The sequence below is a fragment of the Natator depressus genome, chromosome 10, assembly GCF_965152275.1.
Source record: "Natator depressus isolate rNatDep1 chromosome 10, rNatDep2.hap1, whole genome shotgun sequence".
Taxonomy (NCBI): Eukaryota; Metazoa; Chordata; order Testudines; family Cheloniidae; genus Natator; species Natator depressus.
Window position 1 is genome coordinate 54,130,461 of NC_134243.1, and position 25,686 is coordinate 54,156,146.

Consider the following 25,686-nt stretch of genomic DNA (forward strand, 5'->3'; position numbering starts at 1 on the left):
GATTAAAGGAGCTAGGGTCTTGTGACAAAGCTCTGTCCTTACCTCCATGAGTCCCACGTTTCCTGGCAGATTTTGCTAGCGTCAGAGGCTCACTGTGACCCTCCACGTAACCCTTCTCTCTCTAGAGACAAGGGCCACAGTCTACTGAGCCATTTTCATCATAAGCCAGCAAGGGAGGTGAGGAGAAGTTATCCTTCCTTACACAGTCTTTGTTGTCTTCCAGTCTCAGTGATTAATCAGGGGGCAAAGGGTGGGGGGAGCCCTGGCCCACCCTCTACTCCAGGCTCCAGCCCAGGGACCCTAATAGTATCAGCTACGGTAGCTGACCTTTTATAAATATGACATGTGCAATTCCCTGGGCTACTTCCCCCACAGTAGCCCTCACTTTCTCAAGCTCCACTTCACCCTTACCTCAGGGCCTCCTTCCTTGTGCCTGATATGGTGTATACTACTCAGTCTCTCCACCAGCACAACTTCCTCCCACAGCTCCTGACATGCACACCTACCTGACTAACTGGGAGGCTTTTAACTAGTTTCAGCCAGCCCCTGATTGGCTTCAGGTGTCCCAGTCAACCTAGCCTTCTCCCTGCCTTCTGGAAAGTTCTTAATTGGCCCCAGGTGTCTTAATTGACCTGGAGCAGCTGCCATTTCACTTATCCTGGTACCAGGGATTTGTTTAGCCTGGAGCTAATATATCTATCTCCCACTACTTTTCCATAGCCATCTGGCCTTGCCCCGTCACGTGTCTGAAGTATGTTCACTTGAGGTGCAGTACAGGAAGTGTTTATTTTCCCAGTATACACCAACTTTGTTCTGGAAAACCCTCAGTGGAGGGTGAGTAGTTTAGTCTCCATTCCCATTCATTCTTTCTACTGAAGCTGTCATCAAGTGTGCTAATTATAATAGTGATGTGCTTTGATGTGGATACCTGTTCCCTAGAAAATGGAACTCCTTTAAATATGCAGACAACTTTTGGATATTAATTGTTTTTGCCATTGTGAGAGGTCAGATTCAGACCCGTGACCCAAAGGTTGAAGGCCAATTACCAGTCTCCTGCATCATCAAAACTTAAAGCCTGGTTTTTAGACCTCACCTAGATGTGTATTTATACATCTGCTTTATATGTTCCTTTCCAGATGTGAACTCAAAAATCTCCTATTGTGCGTGCACATAGCTAAATGTGTATGTTGTTAGTCATGTGCATGCGCAAACTGGAAATTTGTGCAAATGTTTTCCAGTGTGCACTTGCATTGTTTGCTTACTGTTGTGTAATTTCCACCCCTCTTGTAATACTCTTTCAGTGCATTAGTGAAATCAAATCTGTTCTACTTTAAAAACTGACTGCAGACTTAGGGAACCAGTATTTTAAAGGTTGGTTTAAAACTTCAAGGCTGCAGTCAAATGATATATTTGAGCTACATATCCCACTGTAGAGATTGTTTTACAGCTGAAAATGGAAAATGTTAGGTACTTCCAAGTATGTACTGGAAATTTGAAACCTAAAGTTACCGAAAGGTTAGAATGCTGAAATTTAAATATACCTCCTGGAATCTGGACAAGTATTTTCTGGCAAATGCTTGGTGTTCCAAATTTGTCAAAAATTCCAAGTGAATGTTTGGAGTTCAGTAAAGCCGGAACAACAAGACCATTCATTGGCACTTCCTGATATATTGGTGCTGGGCTTTTTAAATTCTGGGAAGACTGATTTAGAAAAGGAGTCTGATTCCTTCGGGGGGGAATGTAAAAACTATAAAATCCTACATCCAAAACAGATTAGATAGTTTATTAGCTGCATTCCTATTTTCAGTGTTTAAATAAAAGGGAATTTCCTGACCTGCAAACTGGTTTGTACTCATCAAACAAGCAACCTAGACTGTTGACATTTCCTTCCAATACTGATGATGTAGACTTTCCTTCCTCTCCCGTTGAATTCTTTTCTGGCTCTCTGCACCTCTCTTTTTTAACCAGGAAAATAAATGTAACTTGTACAAGCAGGATATTCTATCTGGCATCACCACTTTTATATGCCTAGTTAGTTGGCACTAACAAAATAAACAGTTACTGAAAATCTTAACTTTTTAATTATGTGAATGCTGAGCTCCTACATAATTCTGAAGACCAAAATACATTTAGAAGCACCTTTGCCTCACTAGAGGGCAAAATGACAAAAAAAATCAACTTTCTGGCTAATGCAGAATGATAAGAACACTTTACATATGTAACTGAAGTTTTGGTCCAGTCAGGATTTTGTTTAATTAGATTATTTTAGGATGTAGCATAATCAGAGAAGAAGGAACCTGTGATATCTTGGATCAGATGCTTCTGTCTCCAGGTGTTTAGCTTACATCTTTCAGATCTGTGTTGTGGCATGCTTTTTATCTGGCCTCTGCTTCTTTTTTTCAGCAGTGAGTAAGAGATTATTTTGTCTATTGGTGAATCTTTGTGAGGGGGGCCTAGCCAGCCTTTTTACACCTACGATTTTGAGTACTCCTTTAATATTACTTGTGCACTGTCCATGCAACATTAATTGTGGATACAAAATTATGTCTACAATTCTGCCTACAACCTCTTTGTGGGTGCAAAGAGGGCCACATCTTTAAAAATCAGGGCCTTGTTGAATTCTATTGGGAAAAAATCTTAGAGTTTTCTTTGGCTCAAAGGTGGCATAGTGTATTTTACACTACATAAAGTTCTAGAGAAATCCCAACTTTTCCCCTGGGAAAAATCAAAATATGTATGTGTCTGCTATATCATTTTTTGCCTAATTAATTTGTGTGCCACTTCTTGTGCTAGGTTATGAACTATTCATGAAAACTATGAGCTGCATGGAATTGTATATTTATAAATTCCTCCAAGGACTTGTTGATTGGACAGCTTAATTTAAAGGATGCCTGTTTCAAATATTGGGTAATGAGACCGTAAAGCTCAGCAGTTGTGTCATGAACTGTGAATTGGCCAGACTAATTCAACTGAAGACAAATGTGAGAGATTTATAACAGAAAAAGGTTGTCCCAGATAACATTTTTTTCCCTCTCTTGACAGTTTAAAATAATTGGGAAGAAAAGTCAAATAGTAGAACTGACCCTGACCCATTGTTACAGATTCTGTTTCATTGTCTGAGGCAGCCTCCATTTAAAATCAGAAGCCTACCAATGAAGCAGTTGTAATGACTGAACTTTAATGATTTATAAATCAGATCCCCAACATGACATTTAATTTGGAAAATTTGCATAACTGAACTTGGCTGTGCAAGTCAGAGCAGAGGAGTTCCCCTTGGGCTCCCAGAGTGAGCATGATCTGAGCATGATCCCCTTAGGACAGTGTTCCTCTGTGTTATGAATGAAGTCACTGTTGAAGCAAAACAAAGACACTTACCTTTTCACTGTGTCTGTAGAAGACTTTGAGATATCTAAACACAGTAAACATCAAAGAACGTATTCACTGCTGGAAACTGTGCCAACTTAAGTGTTGTACTCTGCAAACTGAGACTGTGACTTACTTTTAAAAGCAGGTATTTAGAAAAACTTGAATAAAATTATTTTAAAAACTAGCTTTGAATTCCTCTTAACCTTTTCACATATTTGGTGTCTGGAGGCCTGATACTGTAAAAACCTGTAAAAAAGAGTAATTTGAGTCATGTGAGTGGTCCCTTGAAATGAATTGGACTGTTTCTCTGAGTCAGGTTGTGTGTGTTAGTGTTTGAAGGCTTGGGCCCAAAGAATGTGGTCTATCCCTAAGGAGAGTGAGCTTAGGGGATATTTGTGGGGGAGGAGGAGGAAGAATAGGCTCTAGTAGCAAAGCGATTTGTTAATATTCCAGCAGGTATGAGACATTCAGGAACTAATAGTACTGATCTGTGTCTACAATGGAAAAATAATAAGTTTGAAGCTATTGTAGCCAATATAGGGAACGTATAGTTGATTATTTGACTGTGTCCATAAACAAATATGCTGTGTTAATGATAATGATACAACTTTAAAAGCTCATTTTTTCTGATTTTCCCCACAAACACCCCATACCTAAACTGCTCAGAAAACTTTTACGTGAGGATGCCAGAATGTTTGAAATTTCAGGAGGATTAATTTATTTTGGAGGACATTATTAGGAAGGGGTTTGACAATCAGGATTATAATAAGAAGCTAGCTTCAGTCTTAACTATGAAACAGCAGCCAATGTACTTCTTAAATGCTCCCTCGCACTCTTAAGTTACATGTCCATTTGAAGGGGCATGATATCCAGAAGAATATAGATACAAGGTTGGGCTAGTGAATCATGGGGGAAATCTCCAGATCCATCATTATTTTACAATTTGATTCAGCTGTTTTGCCCTCAGATTAAAGCTGAGAAGCCTCCAAAAGAAGAAAAACCAGATGGGTGTGGGAGGAAGGGGAAGTAGGAGTAAGAGGGTTGGGGGAAGGCTTAAGCCAGGAAACTTGAAAAGAGAAGTAATGGCTAGTTTCACAGTTTAATGAAAAGCAAGAATTTTAATTTAATTTCAGTTACGATTAAATGTGGTAATAATTAAAAAGGACTGCTATCTGGCCATTATAGCAGCTGGCTATATAAAGTACAATTTAAAATGTTTGATATTGTACTGATTGCACAGGTTTAACTATAATATATCACTTAATTTTAATTCGTAAGTATTTGGTGCAACAATATTGAACGGTTATTAAATGATACTATGGACCAATTTCAGAACTGTCAAATAAGACTGACCAGGGATGCGTCATTCTGGGATATTATCACTTTGGTGGCTGCAAGATTTTGCCTTTGGTATGTTGCCTGACAATGTGGGACTTGGCAGTACAAAAGAGTGGCGTACGCCCTGTAGTGTCCTACTGCCTAAATATATCTGCAATTTCTCGGTCTTTCCAGTCTCCAACACCCACATCTCCATCCCTGTAGTGTCCTACTGCCTAAATATATCTGCAATTTCTCAGTCTTTCCAGTCTCCAACACCCACATCTCCATTCCTCTGAGAAGCTTTTTTAAAATGTGTGAGGTGTGTGAGATCTATATTATATACACAGGTTTCAGAGTAGCAACCGTGTTAGTCTGTATTCACAGAAAGAAAAGGAGTACTAGTGGCACCTTAGAGACTAACCAATTTATTTGAGCATAAGCTTTCGTGAGCTACATACTCCTTTTCTTTCATTATATACACACACACGTAATTATACAGGGAAAAGGAGAAAAAGTAATCCAGGCCAAATCCTTATTCCTGTCCAATCAAAACCAGCTCTTCCCCCACAAGTCATAAATATTTTTAGGGGTAGCAGGGGAGGGGAGATGAGACACTTCTTTTTTGTTTTTAGTTGTCACCTTTTGTACACAGTGACAGTATTGCAGAGACCCAACATTTCTTAACCTCTCAGGCTCCAGCATTATCCTCTCTTTCAGTTCTTTATTTTTCATTTGAAATGCCTTTAAACAGCTTCTTTTTTTTTACTGCCTTAGTTTTATCCTCTGCTGCTTGTTGTAGCTTCTCCTGATTACTCCTGGGGGCATTCTGTGCCAAAAAATAAAAATTCTGTGACAAAATAAAAATTCTACACATAATATACTAAAATTCTGCAAATTTTATTTGTCAAAATAACACTACATAATCACGCCAGTTTCAATTATTTTGGTAGTTTATTTCAAAATACCTGTCAGCAAGTATGTCTGTAACAATACAGACACTCTCAAAAATTCCCCTAGGAGTAGAGTTAAAGAAACCCCTATGACAACTAACTTCCTGTTTCTCTGCCCCCTTCCCCTACCAGACCGCAGCCGGAGGCCAGGCACTCACAACCCCTCCCACCCAGAGCCCAGCTCTAGGCCTCCCTGGCCCAGATTCCCACACCCCCCCTCCCCTGCCAGAGCCCAGGCATGGGGCCCCCGCTTGCCCAGACACTCACCCCCTACAGCCCCAGGGATCCAGAAGGAGAAACAGCCTGATGCTCAGTCCCAGGCTTGCACAGAGTTTCCTGTGCGCCGCACCTCTCCTTCCCTCAGGGCATGCTGGGAACGGCAGCTGTCAGAAACCCTCTAGCTCCCTCCCACTCCCCCCAGCAGTGTCTTCTATGTGTGAGTTGGGCTCCGCCAGGTCCAGCAGCCACTAGTGGTGGTCAGCAGCACCACAGGCCATTTCTGAGGGGGAAAGGAAATTCTGCGTGCACAACATTCATTTCTGCGAAATTCTGCATTGCGTAGTGGTGCAGAATTCCCCTAGGAGTACCTGATGTACATCAGACAGTCCTAGTCAGTGGGCCTGTATCACTGGCTCACACAAAAGGTGACTGAGCACACTAATTATTTGTTGCACAAATCACGAAATTAGTTATCTGTCAGGTTCAGGAATACAAAAGGTATAATCTTTGTTGGGATCTCCAGGGCATGTATGTCTTTAGAGTCTTTGGAGACATGGGCTCCTGGAGTGATTTCTCAAAATGAAACTCAGTTAAGTAAATTAAAAAAAAATAAAATCTCTATTTTAGTGTTTCTCTTAGGGCCTAGTAGAAAATACTGTGCAATTCAATAATGTAACATGCTTGCATAAACAAAGATTCTGAAATGAGAAAAAATCGCAACTTAATCTTCAGTGTGTAGAAATAGTTATACTCTTACCTATTATCTACACTATCTGTATTGTTACACACAAATCAAATAGCTGCTGCATATAATTGGCCTTTATGGGTATATCTACACTTCAATAAAACAGATGTAACTGTGTCTGCTGACTGGGACTCAAGCTGCAGGGGTATAAAATTGCGGTGTAGACATCTCCTCATAGGGTCCAAGAGCCCATGTTCCAGCCCAAGCCCACTATTTGCACTGCAGTTTTATAGCCCTGAGGCCCAGGAACCCATATGGGTGTCTTATTGCAGTGTAGACATATCCTATGAATTACTACAAAGTGGTAGAAAACTTTCTTAGCATTTGAAATTGGACTGAGCATGGCATAAGAGCTGTGGACAGTTGTCTGAGGCTACAACACTAAGAGCTAGGGGTGTGATTCCCAGTCACGTAGACACACGCGTGTTAGCTCTCATCTGAACTAGCACACTAAAAATAGTAGCACAGCTGCAGTAGCATGGGCAGTGACAACACTGTGCTAGCCATCCTGAGTTCAAATCCGCCTGAACCCCGGATGAGCTCATTGCTTCTAGAACTTGCTGTCATTGTCAGTGCTACCGCGGCTACCCTGTTATTGTTACCGTGCTAGCTCACATGAGAGCTAACACGAGTACATCTACGTGAGCTGGAATCACACCCCTAGCTGTTAGTGTAGATGTAGCCTGTGTGTTGGGGGTCAAGAGGGTTATTTTTTCATTGTGCCAAAAGAGGATTTGCAAATATGGAGTATTAATAAACTATATTATGGAACTTGATTCAGTCCTTGTTACATGCCTTTCCATTGGCAATTCTCTACAGTTGCAGTGCCATGGAGGGGGGCCTGCATCCTGCTAGTGAAACCATAAAAGCAGATGGTGTGGACTGGGGAGTAGAATGGCCTGCACAACCAGGGAATGTGCTTGTCTGGTACATGCCTCAAGCAGCTTCCTCTAATGGGACGGCTGAGGAGCCTGGATCCTAAATTAGAGCTATCCTCCTCTGTTAGAAGTGTGGTGGGGAGGGTTGCAGTCAGGGGTGAAAGTAACTTAAAGGACTTACCATACTCTGGAGTCCTGAGCAGGGGGCGTGGCCTCAACTGGAAGAGGCGGGGCCAGGCCCTTTAAATCAAGATTTAAAGGCCCCAGGGCTGCGGCTGGGAGCCCCGGGGCATTTTAAGCACCAGTCTGGGGAAGCCAGTCTTGTCCAGCACGGTGTACTGGCTCTTGCCAGTACGCCGGACTGGACCGGACCGGCTTACTTTCACCTGTGATTGCAGTGCAAACATCACCTGTGTTTCCAAGATGTGGAATTGCTCTTGGGGCACTGCTGGTACAGGGAGATGTAATTTGCAACAGTGAGCACTGATAGGGGTAATTAAGTCCATTATTTTTACTTTTTAATTAACAATCTCTCCTGTAAGTGAAAACTGTTCTCCTGTTTTTTAAATGATGGTTCTGAATATCTTTGGTTTTGCACAATTGCAGTTGGGAAAAATGCTGAACATTTATCAGTTTGATACAAGAACACTTCCGGTAAAACATGTTTGTCTTCAGATTGAGCTTTCAGCTTCTGACTGCATTCTGCTTAGGACTATGGAATTTGCTTGTCTTTAAAGTCCCAGGCAATAAAGCTGCTATATGGATAGAACACAAATAGGGCTTTAGTTCTTGTTAGCAAATAAATTGTTGTTTGATAGGCTGTATTAATTTCACTGGTCTAAAATTCCAAGTGAAGATTGTAGCAGAACAAAATGTTAACATTTATCTGGAAGAAAGAGAGGCCATGACTCTACACTATGATCAGCACAGGTGGACTACTGCATCTGGGAGATACTTTATTCACTTCATTGGGGGGACTCTGTTGATGCAACAGTCGGCCTGTTCAGACCACAATGCAGAATCAGGGCCTGAATTGGCAGTTACCATCTTATGTGTTCCAGTTGTTTGCTTCATGGTATATGAAAACCTAATTAAATCTTATCCAATTTTAATAAATATTTCAGTTTTCTTAGGTTTTGCATGTGTTCCAGAGGGAAATTAAAGGTGATTTTTAAAGATTGTTTACATATGTGTTCGTAGTGATTTGGGATCTTAAATAATTGCTTTTGTTTTCAACTCAAAAATTACAAGAACATTTGTTTATATGTTAAAACCGAACTAGACAAAGCACTAGAAAAAATGCAGTACATAGCCTTACAGAGAGCTGCACCATGTATGTGACCTAAATCGTTTCCCATCCTTTCTGTGATTCTGTGTTGAAATGAAGATTTTGAAAAGGTGCCCCTCCTCCACTTATTTCTCAGGTTCAAAGTCTAGTATTTCCCTGTCTCAGTGAAGGTCACTGCCACCTAAAATAATGCTGGAAGGCGCTGTTTCAGGTAGTTGTGGTGATATCACAAAATCCTGAACTCAAGACTTGTCGGGCAAATGGAGAAGGAGCCAGGTTTCAAATATTTGATTTTAAAATTAGCTCTTTTCAATTTTCTGATTTGAAATTATATCCTTTTCTTTGCTTGCAATTCAACTCTCCAATCTTGATCAAACTACTACACCTAGGGGGCTTTGACTCTTCTCGCAGAAATGTGTATTAGGAGTAACTCCACTGAGTTCAGTGGAGTTACACAAGTGTAAAACTGATTAATAAATCAGAGAATTAAGCCCAGCATCTGTACATTTGCAGACCTCTGTTCTTGTTTTAGTGCAATAGATTGATTACAGTGATCCTTTTAATAGACAAAAGAAGGTGCTCATTATGTTACAGAAATTACATACCTGGAAATAGCAACAGTGTAAGAAGCTTTTTCTGAAATATAGAAGTCTGATAGTAAAATGAATACTTACTTTGCCAGTCATGTTGATTTTCAGCTAAGATTTGTATGATAAAACATAAAGTATATCGAGATTTCACATGCATGACTTCTAGCAATTCAAATGGAGTTATCCATTTTTTGTGATGGCTAATGGCCCTTTCCTACCCTTGGAACCCTATGAAATAGCTGAAATAGTTTTCTAAATGGAGTATACAGTCAGTATTGTAATGAACCCAGTGTTTCACCTAGAGTTTAAGCACTTTTAAAGAAATGGACCAACCCTCCTCCTCCACCTGTAAAAAAACAAAGAAACAAACAAAAAACCCAAACAAGAATCTGCTTAATTAAGTAAGCAGTTTCAAAGCCCCCATGCGAAGTAATTTTCCAGTGACTACTTAAACTGGAATGACATCAGACCTAACCTGTTTTGTGCTGTAGTTTCATTGTTGAACTGAAAACAGTAGTATAGGAGAAGAGGTATAGGGAACTGTTCCTTTAAGACTATATAAGGATTTTTGTGACATTTATAGTGTGCAAAAAATAGTTTGCAATTAGTCAGTATGCAGCCATTAAAAGTTGGTTCTACAAATAGAAAATGTTCTCATCAAAAGTCAAATCAAAATGAAAATATAGCCACTTTTAAGTTCCTTTTATACTTAGGACTAGAAATACTGTAGTAATCCCCATACAGAGTTAAGCCTGAATGTACTCTCTGACTTTTCTGAGGCATCGTGCCATCAGTTGTATTAATCCCTTAATGGCCTGTCCCAGCAATCTTGTTTTCATGTGTATGACTATAAGAAAATTTTCCCCATAACAAGTGAAACAAAACATGAGAGAACTTTCTCAACGCCTTGGAAGCAAAGAATGTTTGTTTGTTTGTTTTTAAATAGTGCCCTAAATGTACCTATCTATGCTGTATGGGGGCTAAAATGTAGCAAAATAAAGAGGTAATAGGCAACATTTAATGAAGTACAAAAGAGTACCCAATAGGGTGGGGTGTGATTTTTCTGGTGTGATCCCTGCAGTTGTAATTCTGTGTATTTGGGTCACCATCCTGTAATGTAACCCAAACTGAACAACATGAACTAATAGTCATACTTATGATCTTCACCCTTAAAATTACATTAACTTGTTGATGTCTCTTTGCTACTGAATAGGACTGCTTAGTGTAAGTCTTAATATAGGTTTAAGACTTTACTCATTATAAAGCCTTTAACAAAATAATATTTGACAAGTCCAAGTGGCGATACTGTATTTTATGGCATGTTTGGCATGTGAAGAGGCACACTATATATAGCTAGGTTCCATTTCCTCATACATGAGCTTTTGCTTACAATCTTCAAGGCTGAAAATCAGAAATGGTGAGCACCTACAACTTCAGTGTAGTAATATCAGTACAATATTCAGTAATATGAGTGCACCCAGTACCTGTAAAATCTGGCCCATTGTATTACTTTTCATATGTAATTTGATACAACTTTGAATACACAAATAATTAAAAATGTATCTCTTTATAAAAAGTACTTTTGCCTCTCAAAATCTAGCTCCCTATCTTAATGTTTAGATCAGGGATGGGGAACCTTTTTTCTATCAGGAGCCATTAACCCACAGGAAAAATCTCACGCCACACAGAGCCGGGGGGGCGGGGGCGCAGAGACTCAGGGTTTCCCCTTGGCTCTGGGGTGGGGCCAGAAATGAGGGGTTCATGGTGCGGGAGGGGGATTTAGGCTGGGGCAGGGGTTGGGGTGTGGGAGCGGGTGAGGGCTCCAGCTGGGGGTGCGGGCTCTGGGGTGGGACAGGGGATGAGGGGTTTGAGGTGAAGGAGGGGGCTCTGGGATGGGACCAAGGGGTTTGGAGCGCGGGAGGGGGCTCAGGGCAGGGGGTTGGGGTGCAGGCTCTGGGAGGGGGTGTGGGAAGGGGCTCAGGGCTGGGGCAGGTGGTTGGGGTGAGGGTGGAGGTGTGGGGTCTGGGAGGAAGTTGGGGTGTGGGAGGTGGTTCCGACCTGGGGCAGAAGGTTCGGAGTGTGGGCTCTGGCCGGGTGGCGCTTACCTCACACGGCTTCTGGTCGGCAGCACAGTGGGGCTAAGGCAGGCTCCCTGCCTGCTGTGCCTCTGCGCTGCTCCCAGAAGTGGCTGGCATGTCCAGCCCCTAGGCGAAAGGGCCAGGCAGCTCTGTGCAGTGCATGCCGCCCATGCCTGCGGGTGTTGCCCATGCCTGCAGGTGCTGCCCCTGCAGCTCCCATTGGCCGTGGTTCCCAGCCAATGGGAGCTGCGGAGCTGGCGCCGGGGGAGGCAGTGGCCATGCATGGAGATTTTCTGATTGCACCTAGGGGCCGCAGGGACAGGCTCGGGGCTTCCAGCCCGTGGCACGGAGACTTCCCACGGGCTGGATGAAATGAAGCAGCAGGCCGGATGCGGCCCGGGGGCCATAGGTTCCCCACTCCTGGTTTAGATAGTCCCATTGCATTTGGATGCAGTGCTATTTACTTATTAATAAGTGTGCTTAAAAAAAGACAAATAAGATAAAATTTCTCAGTGTACATTCAGTACAAGTGCTGGGCATCCTGCATACACATGCAAAGGCATCTTTAAGATGTTCAGTCCATTATCCTGCGGCCAGCAGTAGCAGAGATCCCAGGCAGGAAGATTCTTCAGTGCTTTGAATGTCAAGAAGCTCTCTGTAACAGGTCTCAACAGCTCCTTGCAGAGCAAAGTAGTTTTTAATAAATAAATCTCTAGTAAGATTTTTAATAACTTTGACAGGTGGAATTTCCTGTACCTAGACTTTTGGAGTAGATTTAATATAGTAAAATGACCTTCACTTTTCTCAGATACTTCCTTTGGAGGTGAAGGAGGCATATTTTAGTAAAACAGCAAATTTTGAGCATTTATTTGGAGGGGAGGAAGAAGGCAAACATAAAGCCTTTAAAATGAGCCCCGCTTGGAGCACTGGGGTATGAAAAGAGCCTTGCTTGGAATTTTATGGGGGCTTTGCTCCATTTCTGAGATTTGGCCCTTACTCTTTCCTTCTGTCCATTCTGGTCAGAAGGAAAACAATTTGTTTTTCTATGGTGAGTACCCAATTTTGCAGATAAAGAATGACAGAGCTTAATTATAATTGAAATTTAGGGCCTGCTCTTGGAATACTTAGGACACTGTTAACTTCACTCATGTGAGAATTCTTCTTGGGTTCATTGGTGCTATTCATGTGCAAACACAAATACTTGTGTTTGCAGGATCAGGCCCCAATTCTGACCTTGTCTTTTGCATAGTGTGTAGCTTTACTGAGTGAGCTTCTGTCTTCTGTCGCATTAATTTCTGATCCTGTAGAAACAACTCTTTATGCTGCAGTGATGAGGACATAATTGTTCTATGGTTTTGATGCTCTGCAGCAGTGCCCGTCTTAGGGTAGGGCAAGTGAGGCAGCCTGGTATACTCTGATCACGGTATCGTTCTTAGCAGAGATGTTGGGACTTGCTGAGTTCACAGGCATTCTTATATGGTAAGCAGGTGTTTCCTTGTCTGACTAAATACCAGTCAGCTAGATGCGGCATTTCTAAGGGCAAGACCCAAAGTTATCAGGCTGCTGTCTGGCTCACATTGCATTTTCAAGACCATTCAGGGAATGGAGAAGACACGACTTACTGATATATCTAACTAATTGTAAATCCTCATGCCTGGTCAAAATAACACAATATTTTGTTTTTTCAGAGGGGTTGAAATTGTAAATTGATGGGAAGCTAGGGGTGCTCAGACCCTTGAAAAATAAGGCAGAAATGACTATAGAGGGAGGAGCGCACCCGTATTATAATGGAGATTTGGCCATTCCTTATTCCTAGATAATCCCTTTACTTCTACTCCAAAAGTCTTGAAGCCATCTGTCGTCCCCTGCATCAGTGAATGGGATGTATTTTGCTGCAGGATTGACATAACTCCTGCAGGCCTTAGAGGTAAAAATGGGAGGCGGCTGTTTCAAGAAATAATGTGAGGTTGGGCTCTAAAATGCAAGACTTCTTGATTTGATTTGATTTGATTGTTATAATAGTGCCTAAGGAACAACCAAGAATGGATCCCCATTGTGCTCTTTTCTCTGTCTACTCCCCTCCTGTTTGTACATAGACACCTACACGTCAGCTTAGTAGTTCACATCCCCTGCCTGTATGTTGCTGTCTATATACTGAGAATTTTGGCGGGGACTCCTGTAGCTGGCTGACCTTTTTGCTAAAAATGAAGTCCTATTAAAGCACTAAGAAATTACATTAGTAAAATCAGTCTGTAACTTCAAGTCACTCTTTATGTGAGGTCAAAAATTCACCTATCTTGACTGCTATGACTCTTCTCCAGCAAATATTAGCCAATTTAACCAAATATAAAAATATATCATAAGTCCTTCTCTCAAGTCAAATCTGGCAATATTACATCAGACCATTTTTAATACAGTCTTTTGTTATACTCTTACAGTGCCATAATTCCTGGTAATAACTCCTTTTTTTATATACAGTTTTGATTCTTACTAAAGTACTTTTATATTCAATAATGCTGAACACTAAAAACCAAATTATTTCCTAGGTGTGCCTTGCAGTAGCGCATTATTCCCAGCCAACAGATCTCCAGCTCCTCTTTGCATTTGAATATGTTGGGAAAAAATATCATAATCCAGGTAGGTTTCAGAGTAACAGCCGTGTTAGTCTGTATTCGCAAAAAGAAAAGGAGTACTTGTGGCACCTTAGGTATGCATCCGATGAAGTGAACTGTAGCTCACGAAAACTTATGCTCAGATAAATTGGTTAGTCTCTAAGGTGCCACAAGTACTCCTTTTCTTTTTGCATAATCCAGGTAACCATTTAAATATTTTTTTCTATTCTGTAATATGTGCACGTGTTCTAATATTAGTAAGGCTGGCTACTTTTAGCCAAAAGCAATGGCAAGAGTGTTTTGAAGTTTGCTCTGGAATGTCACTTAAATTAGTTAACACTGCACCAGAGCCCCCTACTTTCTGTGTTTAAATTAATCAGTGTGATGGTAATTCATTATCAAAAACAAAACAATCTTATCTTTATCCAAAACAAAACTATCCATACCAGCATGAGTACCATTATTGCTCATTCCATCCTTAAATCCTTCTAGTGTGTGTCTGTATTGATACTCTGGACACCTAGATAATCCCCCTTCAGGCAGGTTTGTTTACCTGCCCTTCTCTTGGGAATAAGTGTCTCTTCTGGTGGTATTGCAGGAGGATTTGTGCAACTTGGGACTCCATACCTCCTTTCCTAGAGGCTTACTAGGTATAACTCCCACTCAAATCTTCCACCACCCCTGCTGAGTTGGAGCACACCCTCTCTGCTCAAGGCCAGTCTCCAACTGAACCTTGTCAGTTAGGTAAGCTTGGAAAAGATGCCTTTGGAACTTGATTTCTAGTGTAACACTGCAAGGTCACTGCTTAGTGCTCCCCAGCCAATACACAGCTAAAAGCTACAAATTCCATCACAGTAAGCCTGCAAATATGGAAAGTGCTGTAGATGTGGTTCAGTAGCACTGAACATTTTATTTACTCTGCCATTTGCGTTAGAAATAAATGATCTACCTACTACAGAAACTGAATGAATGTCATGAAATTACGGATCCAAATTTTCAAACATGCTTAAAAGAAGAGTTTGCTCATTTCTGTGTGTGCCCGCATAAGCCCAGTGTGCGTACACCAGGAGAGTTTCATATGTTACGGGTGCAAGTTGGGGATACTTGAAAATGGGCAGTTATATAAAAAGGGACTTAATTAAGGTCCACATCCTTCCTCCAGCTGCATAGTGCCGTAATTAGCAAATTTTTAGAGAAAACCACAGCTGGGAACTGGAGAGGGGGAGGCAGATAAACAAAATGCTGAGTCCACCACAATCTCCTTAGAGCCACCTTTACCTCCTCCAGGAAATATCCATGTGCCACGTGGGAAAGGAAAAGGGCCAGTGGAAGAGCTGCACAAAGTGGGTGAAATAAGCAGTGTGCTAGTGTTGCCCCTGTAGTGGTCTTGCTGCATGGCAGTGGCTTGGAGCAGGGGGGCTGAAGAGTATTTCAGAGGGGGAAGTCCCACTATATAGTGAGGTGTGCTCTGTGGTGGTCATGGCAGGGATTCCCTAGTCCTCTTGTCCCTTTTCCAGCACTGCACTCTACCCACTCTGCACCCCTGCCAGTCCCCAGGGACAATGGACGCTGCAGTCTTTGTCCATTATTTCTTCCCCTTCTCTGTGCTTTTGCACAGAAGAACATATGGGTCAGACTGCATTATGTTTTCTCCTCAGTGCATTTTTACCACATGTATTAAAAATATTAGTATTTCCTACTGTGAAAAGACAGTACGAAAATCACACAGTTGAGTTTTTTTTCTCGCCTTCCCTGAAACTACTGGAGTTTTAATCATGAAAGGGGCGGGTGGGTGGGAATTATTGCATGTATATATATTTCCCTGTACTGAATTCAAGTAAAAGTTGAAGTGCCCCCAATTCCCTCCCAGTCCCTTTACACACCCCACACCCCGCCAAAAAATACTGGGAGCAAAGGGCCAGATTCCTAAATGTATTGGGAGTTGGGTACCTAACCTGCTCAGACGCTTTTGAAAATCCCACTAACTGCCTGTCTGCATCTCTAGGCACCTAATTACCTTTGAAAATCTGGTTCCAAATCTTTTGCAGGATTCTTAATGTTTTATGTTTTGTCTTTAGTGTGTGGGTGAATATGGAGCTTTTTAAAAAATGGGACTAATAGAACTGGCTTGACATTTTGGTAAGCTTCCTTGCAGGGTTTTGTCAGTGCATGTCAGTGCCCAGCCTGCAGCATCTCCTGCTGTTCCACTTTTGGGCCTACTCGATAGAGACTATCACTACTGGTATCAAGCTGTGTGATGATTTTTGTGATGGATGATGATAGGATGAGGTTATCAAATTAATCTTAATTTATGACCTAATCTCAAACTTTGACCAGATCTGCAAGAACTTGTTCATGTCCTATTTATTTTGTAAAACATTTAGGAAATAAAAAGAGAAAGCATAAACAAATTATCTGGGCATCAGCGTTATTTTTATGGCAATGAGAGAAATTTAAAAGGACTGCTTTAGTATGAATTCTTGAACATAACTTTTTTCATGTTAAATTCTAATTTAAATATCTTTAAGCCATCTGGAAACCAACAAAAAAGAAACCATCAGATTAGCTTTTGAGGTGCCATTTGTTCAGGGGTGTAATCCCAATTCCCTCCTCCGCCAACCTATTTACTTTACATAAAAGATACCCTGGTGACTGCCATACTAGAAATTTGTGTATACGTAGATAATAAGAGAATTGGTAGAGGATTAAAGCTTTGTCCTGTTTAAATAACTGTATACTGGGTGCTAATTGAATACCCGTTAGGAGCATTAATACCACTTCTATCTTGATTTTTGGCATAGGCTTCTTCTGGAAAGCGTAAAAAGAGAGAGTGCTTCAGTACCACTGAAAAGATTAAATTGTTGGTGTATAAACAGCAGGCAAAGACTTACAGGGGCAATGATATGGCCATAATCCTGCAGTCTGATCTGCTTGGACAGATCTTTATGCCCTTGCAGACTCCCATTATAGGCAAAAGAGGCTGCACATATAGATCAGATTATACAACTGGGGCTAAATTTGTGTCATTCATTTACAACTAAAATCAAATTAACTCTCAGTTTCAAGAAACAAAATGTAATTCCACTGAGCATGGTTGACCACCTTCTTGTCATATAAGGAGAGAACAACTGAGTTTGACTAAGTATCATGCCAAAACATTCTAGCCGTAGAACCAAGGCTGTTCTACATAAAATCCCATCAGGATGAGTAATTTATTGTGATAGGTTAGTAAGACTTAAACAGTTTTTACCGTAGTCTTTGTGTTAACACCAAAAAATAATCAACAGCCTCTTCCACATCTTTCCTGTCTGAATGAAATAGCTGGCCTAGAAAGCAACCCCTGAAGAAAAACTGTTGAAACAGTGGAAAGGACGATAAGGCAGCCCTGACTTGGAAGGGTTAGGACTCAATAATAGCCAATCTGTGTTCAGAATCTTTACTTTTAGTGGCGGATGGTAACTGAGCTACAAGAATAACTAACTTCTAACTTTTAACATAGAATTCCCTCTTTTAAAAAAAGAGTAGTATATTGTAGCAGTTAAATATTGTAATATGGGTGTAGTTTTGACATATTTAACGGGAGACCCCAGGAGTTAATGTGACACTTTTGTTTCCAATTTCCATTATCCCTTAGCCTCTGTTTTGCAGAAACTGACACAGTACAGGTTTTCACTGCTTGCTCTGTTGAAACAGGAGTAAAGATATACTTGTCACTCTTGCATATTACCAAACAGCACCACTACTGGTTAATCTTGCAAGTGGCAACATCCCTTCTAATAGAGAGACTCACCTACCTTTGTGTGGGAAGAGATAGTACTATAGCAATTTGCATGACAAAGAGTTGAAAGGGATATTTTTAAAAATCTTGCATTGATTATTTTCCTTTTCCTAGCAACAGTAAATGGAATAGACCCAGGAGGCAGGGGCAGGGGCAGCAGTCAACAGACTCCTTTATTTGAAACTTACTCTGATTGGGATAGAGAAATCAAAAGAACAGGCGCATCAGAATGGAGAGTTTGTTCAGTCAATGAAGGTTACATGATATCTACTTGGTAAGTTTGAACAAAGAATGAGAAAAACAAGCTAATTTGACTCTGGCATCACTTTGGTGTTCTAGTAGCCCTGGGAGAGATCAGATACTTTTAGGGAAAAAACAGCTGTATTCTGATGAGAGATGAGTGTTCGTAAAGGTTCAGAATTTTCTGAAAGGTGTCTCTAAGACAATCTCCTGGAAGAGATGCCACCAGAGTTAAAGCAACTTGACTATCTTGTGGATCCCATAGCTAACTAATGTATTGATATCAAATTAAGTGACAGGGAAAAAAAATCAAGGTTTGTTTTTATTGTATTTATAGTTTTTATCCTTCTGGTACAAACTATTATTATTGTTTAAATTAACACAAATGTGCATGCCTGTAGAAGAAATATTAGCAAGATTTGAAGTTTTGTAACAGGTAATGAGTAAAATAATGAGATCAGTCTGACTAGCACTGACTGTTGCTGCTGAAGTGCTTCTGTACACCCATTTATCTCCCGGGCCTGCTTTTGGTCTCCATCCGGGGCTGGTGCACTGCAGCACTAAGACTGGTAAACTACCTGTGCAGCAAGTGGTACTGTGGATTTGACTTCCTGTTCGGGCCATATTTTTTTGGCATGCTTTTAGATGTTTTGGCTGGAGGTGGGGAGATTTATGTCCCTCTTTTCCCTTTCCCCCAGCACATACACTGCTGCAGCCAAGGACAGAGTGCAAAGGTTGTAGGTTTTATTTTTCCTCCTAATATCCAAGCAGTTGCAGTGGTGGGACCTAAAAGTGAGTGGCCCATCCACGATAATACCAGAAGTGCTAGTATCGTGAGTGACTCACTAGGCACATGCAGTCAGCATTGTTATCGCTATACTGTGATAAAATGTATCCTGTATAACTTGGATTGTCATTCTGTGACATGGGTTATTAGGCACTAACACTCCTTGTTATAGCTTCTAGATTGTATCCTTTTTATTTCCAGAAAAGTAGATAAAACACCTGAAAGAAAAATGACTTATCTGTGTTGTATTTTTCTCCCCCAGCCTTCCAGAATACTTTGTAGTCCCATCTTCCTTAGCAGATCAAGATCTAAAGCTCTATTCTTACTCGTTTATTGGAAGACGAATGCCCGTAAGTGTCAACTTTATTCTGTTGCTGATCACTGTTAATGTTCATGACAGTGATATGTGTATGAATGAATATGTTTTGTGTACTCTATGTAGAAATTCTCATGCTGTCAGGCAATACTAACAAATTATCTCTTTCTGTTAGCTTTGGTGCTGGAATCACTCTAATGGGAGTGCTCTTGTGAGAATGGCCAACATTAAAGATGTATTGCAACAAAGAAAAATAGATCAAAGGTAAACAATACCCTAGCATAATTTCTTAACCAGACATGTATAATATGAGGCAAAAAGTGCCTGCATGGGATACTATACTTCATACTTGCGATGAGGGAGCCCCAAATCAGAATATCCTATAGCCCACTCACCTAAGAGTTGCAGATTCCAGTTCAAATCCCTTCTCCCTCTCAGGTGTAGGGGGCACTTGAACCGAAGGTCTCCCACATCCCACGTGAGTACCCCAACCATTGAGCTAAAAGTTGAGGGAGCTCGTCCTCCTCTCCCCCACATCATTTTGAGTAAGCTCATCTATAGGCACCCCGTGTGGTAGGTTTGCTGTGAGCACCCTTGCCAGATCAGGCCACAGAGAGGGGTTAGGTGGAGGAATGCCTGTATTTCCCTAGGTTTTGCATCGTGCTGGGCCTTAGATGTCCAGATACCAGGCATGGGGCTACAGTGCCACACTCGGAAGCAGAAACATAAGTGCTAAGATAGCTTTGACTGTAAAAATTTAGTGGCCAAGCGAGTGTAGTCAGCTGAGCAGGGTTTTTTGAATCCTAGTGGGACCTGACTCTGGGATTTAGGTGCCTGAAGTGACAGTCAGACACCTAAGTCTTTCTGTGTACCTTAGTACCTTGCAGAAATTCACACCAGCTTGCAAGGTCATTTGTTTGGTATCTTTTTTATTCTGTGTTTTAATTTGTTGGAAGACTTTGTAGACCTTCTGTTGCAACTGTTAGCATATTTTTATTTCACTTGATTATAAAATTGTTCTCAATATATATGAAAAAACAAAGCCATACATTTAAATAAAAAACAGAGTTGGGCTTCTAGTCAGCATCTCTATTGGCATACACTTTTATATGCTGCTTTTGTATCATAGCTATTTTGAGAGCTATTGAACACTGAAAATTGAATATAGATCATCAGTTACTTAGCTTTCGTAACTGAGATACAATGTCCCTCAAACTTTTACTTCAATTATTTGGCTTTTGGTGGTCTAGTGATAGTCATAATACTTGAATCATAGCTTTTCATCTACAACATTACCTAATGTTTGTTGTTTGCTTCAGTTTCCCTGACTGTAAAATGAGGGTTATACGTTATGTACCTTTCTCAAGGCTATAGAGCAGGGGTGGGCAAACTACAGCCCGCGGGCCGGATCTGGCCCATCAGAGCTTTGGATTCGGCCCGCAGGATTGCCACCCCTGAGGCGCTGCGGGCCCTACGCCGCTCCCGGAAGCGGCCGGCACCATGTTCCTGCGGCCCTTGGGGGAGGGGTGGGCAGAAGGCTTCATGCACTGCCCTCGCCTGCTGGTACCTCCCTCGAAGCTCCCACTGGGGGTGGTTCCCTGTTCCTGGCCAATGGGAGTTGCAGGGGGCGGTGCCTGAAGGCAAGGGCAGCGCGCGAAGCCCCCTGGCCCTGGTGCGCGTTGCTGCCACCCAGGAGCCACTCTAGATAAGCCGCACCGGGCCGGAGCCTGCACCCCAAACCCCTCCTGCACCCCACACACCAACCCCTTGCCCTGAGCCCCTGCCTGCACCCTGCCCCCCTGCTGCACCCTGCACCCCTCCTCCGGTCAACCCCTTGCCCTGAGCCCCTTCCTGCACACCGCACCCCCTCCCACACCCCGAACTCCCCCCTGCACCCCAACCCCCTGCCCCAGACCTACATTCATGGCCCTGCATGCAATTTCCCCACCCAGGTGTGGCCCTCAGGCCAAAAAGTTTACCCACCCGTGCTATAGAGAAAGCTGGTGTCAGAACCAGGATTAAACTGAGGAGTTTAGGCTTCCAGTCCTATTCACATATCACTAGGCCAAGTCTCGCCTCATATACACTGGACTATATTACAAGAAATTACCACCTAGTTGAATACCACCTAAAGCAGGGATCTCAAACTCAAATTACCACGAGGGCTGCATGAGGACTAGTACATTAGCCCGAGCTGCATCACTGACACCTTTTCATACAAAGATACAAAAGCCACCCCCTCTGCCCCCGGCCCTGTCCCCACTTCACCCCTTCCATGAGGCCCCACTCCTGCCCCACCTCTTCCCTGCCCCATTCCAACCCCTTCCCCAAAGTCTCCACCCCAACTCCACCCCCTCCCTGCCCCAATTCCAACCCCTTCCCCAAATCCCTGCCACAGCCCCACCTCCTCCCCTGAGCACACCATGTCCCCGCTCCTCCCCCCTCCCTCCTGGAAAGTCCTAAGCGCCACCAAACAGCTGTTTGGCGGTGGGAAGCGCTGGGAACTAGGCGGAGGAGCGGGGACGCAGTGCGCTTGGGGGGGTGGAGGCACGGGGGTGAGGGGAGCTATGGCGGGCTGCAGGAAATAACTCCACAGGCCACGTGTTTGAGACCCCTGGCCTAAAGGCTTTGTTGCTTACCACTTCTGTACTGCTGTCTGTGATAGCTGTTTCTTATAGATCTTTAACAAGATATTGTTTTCAATTTTTCAAATTAATTTAGCTCATGTCTCAACAATAATGGGAACTGAATGTTTCTGAAATGTGTGTTAACAATTCTGCCTCCACATTGCATTCCAAATGCCCAAAAATGCATGACGTGCATTATAGCTGAATGCTAATCAGATATTTGTGCTCTTCCATTTTGCTGTTTGAGCAAATAGCTTTGCTATGTAAGCTAGTTGCCTTTGTAACTACAAGGAAAACCTTTTTTTTTAAAAAGAAGAAACTGTGCACCTATTTTTAAGTGCTTTCAGTTGCTTACGCTTATCTATATTCTAAAGAACTTAATTTGAAAAGCTTTCCTCCATGTCCAGTAATACAGTTTGGGGGTTTTTTTTGTTAGGATTTGTAATGCAATAACTCGAAGTCATCCACAGAGAAGTGATGTTCACAAATCAGATTTGGACAAGTGCCTGCCCAATATCCAGGAAATCCAGGCTGCGTTTATCAAACTTAAACAGTTATGCGTTAATGGTAGGTCACAATATCATCATTCTTCTGGTGGTGTGGTTTTTTTGAGGCACTGGCGGATATGGTTTCAAGAAAGCAGTGTGTCAAACTTTGTTAGGAAGCAACTAACTTACCTGGAATTGAAATTCTATACAAAGTGTGTTCATGTGTGTATATTATAATATAGCTTCTGTAGATCTACATTCTCTTACTCCTCTTTGAGACGTGGGGTATAATCAAGCATGAGGTAAGCACATCAAATTGTGTGCTTTTCTGAGGGATGGTGTACCAAGTGCCTTCAACTGCAGATTTAATGGAAAATTATGTGGAAAATTATGGGCAGCATAGCCTATTGATTTAACTTGCTAACAAAACTAGCTAAAGTAAATGGCTATTTAAAAATGTACCCAGACATTCCTACTCTTCTTGCTGCAGAACCTTTTGAAGAAACGGAAGAGAAATGGTTATCCTCGCTGGAAAATACTCGTTGGCTAGAGTATGTCAGGTACATACAAATATTATGACTCGAAAGTAATCGTTAATAATGTGTCCTTGATTTTTCACTAGTGTAAATATGCAATAAAACAAATACAGATGGGATTTGTATATTGTACAGTTAATGAGATAAATATACAGGGATTCTAAAGGTTTACACACTTAAACATTCTGTGTCTGTGTGTGCAGCTGAATCCTGCAAAGACATAAGTGAATGCTTAACTTTAAATACTTCAGTGGGATTTGTATCCTAAAAACTAAGCGCACACACAAATCTTTGCAGGATTAGGAGGATAATGGGCACCATGACAAATGTACAATTCAGAGAGGCATTTCTGTGGTACTGCAATCTCATCAGAAACAGTTGAGGTTTTTATATTACTTGAGTATATATTAGATTTGGGTTGAGATTTTCAAAGTGCCAACGTGACTTAGGAGCATAAATCTCAATGAAAGTCAATGACATCTGTGCTCCTAAATCCCTTAAGTATTTTTGAAACGCCTGTCCTCATTTCTTAGAAAATGTGCAATATCTGTAGTCTTAATTGTTAAATTAAACTACTTTTTCTTTTTGCCTAGATCATTCCTTAAGCATTCCGCTGAACTTGTATATATGCTGGACAGTAAGCATGTCTCAGTAGTTCTGCAAGGTAATATAATTGTATAGCATGTTGTAATTGTCATAATTGGTAGGTTGGAATGTTAAAGCATGGTTTGGTAAACTACATTTGTGATCTGTATACTTTACTGACATGTTGAAAGGCACAGATTTAAAATATTTTAATTTAATAAAATTCCCTCTCTGTAGTTGACTGTACCTCGCCTGGAACATAGCCAATAGTACCTGGTAATATTCCCCCCCTCCCCCCTTTTTTCTCTGATAAAGCGCCTCTGATGTGATCAAATCAAAACTATAGACCAGTGAGTTTGTAGATCAGAATGTTTATCAACTCTAGCTACATTATCTTGGCATGTGATGTTGTCTTGGTCGTTCCTCAGATCATGTGCTACTTCTAAGAATTATTTCAGTGTTGGGCAGTGTTGATTCGTTGACTCTGAAATTCCTCCTGGAGGTAGTAATGCCAGAAATGGTATTTAAAATAGTACTCCATACCAATTCAGAGTACCTCTAGGTCAAAAAGAGAGTTTGGAAGCTCTCCATTAATTTGGGCTCCCGCCATTTCAGCCCATCTCAAATGGTAGGCATCTGGTTTTTTGGACAAACACTTAGCAGGTTATTCTTGAGTAAGGGTTATTCACATATCAGTGGTGTATATAGTTGGGAATCTTAACTATAGTGTGAGACTCACTGAGATAAAGTTTGACTATATTGAAACACACCAGTCTCGAGATAGTGTATTTTGAAATTCACTAGAAGGAGAACACTAAACTGAATTACCAATTTCTGCACTCTGACCTCTTTAATTATACATACATATATATTGAAATGCTCTTAATGTTTTCCACAGAGGACGAAGGGCGGGACCTGAGCTGTTTCGTAGCCTCCCTCATTCAAGTAATGCTGGATCCCTATTTTCGGACAATTGTTGGATTTCAGAGCCTGATACAGAAGGAATGGGTCATGGCAGGATATCAGTTTCTAGATAGGTGTAACCACTTAAAAAGAGCTGACAAAGAGGTAACTATGTTGTATTGATAGCTAGATCACATGCATGCAATGAAATGACTTGACCCCATAAGCTAATGTCCAAAATCTTAATGTGAATTTTTTCAGTACTTTCCAAAGACAGGAAACTAATGTATAAAAAAAGAATAATCATTAATCAGATGAATGTCCTTTTTATCCTCAACTGTTGTGTGTAAAAATCATTACCACACTGGGTGAAATCAAATGCCACGGTTGATATTGATATTATAATCATGTTAGAGTAAGCCTTTTCAAGTCTATTTTATCCCATGCTTTACAATAATTAAACCATTGGGTTCCAAGACTTTGATCCAGCGAGGATCTCAGGAGCCTCTTTTCAACAGCACCTGTTCATTTCCTCACGCCCTTTTTTATATACAAAGCCAGACCAGTGTGTGGTTATTGCTGCAATTATCACAATACCCTTCTGATAAAGAAGAATGTGAAGCAAAGTACATAGTCTGTTCCGCAGTTTTCAAATTGCAATCTATGGCTCACTATAGCCATAGTGGTGGTGGTTCAAGAATTGGTGGATGGCGACATGGTGGTTTTCAGACACTTCTACAGCATTCCAGGCTCTAAACTGCAAGGAAGAGACTGGAGGCCTGTAAAAGCAGCTGGAAACAAAGAGTAGCCAATCTAACAGTGTCTCTTGGGGTGGCACTTGAGAATAAAAATAAAACACCCTCAGGGATTGGAGCTACCAGCAGGACTAGAGCCGCCACTCACCAGCAGCAAAGAACATGTCTAGGAGCAAAGGAAATAATGCAGCTAGGCAAAAGAATAGGAAAAAAGACAACCCAGCCTCAAGAAAATGTGGGAAATGGGAGAGAAGAGCAGATGAGATTGCGAGAGGTTGAAAAAACAAAGAGCAGAAAGAGACAGCCCAGTTAACTTCTTTCCAGACACTCATTGCACTATAGACAGAAAACATTCATTACTTTCCTAATACTTTGTCATGCATAGGATTGCTGTATTTGGAGCAAGGGTGTTTTGTAATTATGATCCACTGAGATGTTCTTTTGAGATGATTCTTGGTTCACTCTGCAAAAAAAAGTTAGGAAATATCTGAAAGGAAAAAGTTAATAAAAATATTGCTAGAGCTGAAAAAATATATATAAATGCCTCTTGGAATTTCCTCTCCGCCTGTGAGTTTTTTTCTTTCTGTAGTATATTTTGACTTCATTAAAGTTTTTTAATGGAAAT

General features: G+C 41.5%; 1 protein-coding gene across 3 annotated transcripts in view; it reads left to right on the forward strand.

The window, feature by feature from the left end:
- Positions 1-25,686, forward strand: part of MTMR10 (myotubularin related protein 10) — a 67,151-nt gene that overhangs the window by 34,570 nt on the left and 6,895 nt on the right. For 2 of the 3 annotated variants that reach the window (XM_074966190.1, XM_074966192.1), the window contains 8 exons: positions 13,981-14,071; positions 17,939-18,098; positions 19,114-19,201; positions 19,343-19,431; positions 22,231-22,361; positions 22,773-22,842; positions 23,412-23,482; positions 24,302-24,471. In XM_074966190.1, coding sequence (XP_074822291.1) covers positions 13,981-14,071; positions 17,939-18,098; positions 19,114-19,201; positions 19,343-19,431; positions 22,231-22,361; positions 22,773-22,842; positions 23,412-23,482; positions 24,302-24,471 — 870 coding nt within the window. The remainder of the gene's footprint in view (positions 1-13,980; positions 14,072-17,938; positions 18,099-19,113; positions 19,202-19,342; positions 19,432-22,230; positions 22,362-22,772; positions 22,843-23,411; positions 23,483-24,301; positions 24,472-25,686) is intronic. The other variant, XM_074966191.1, reaches the window with a different exon arrangement.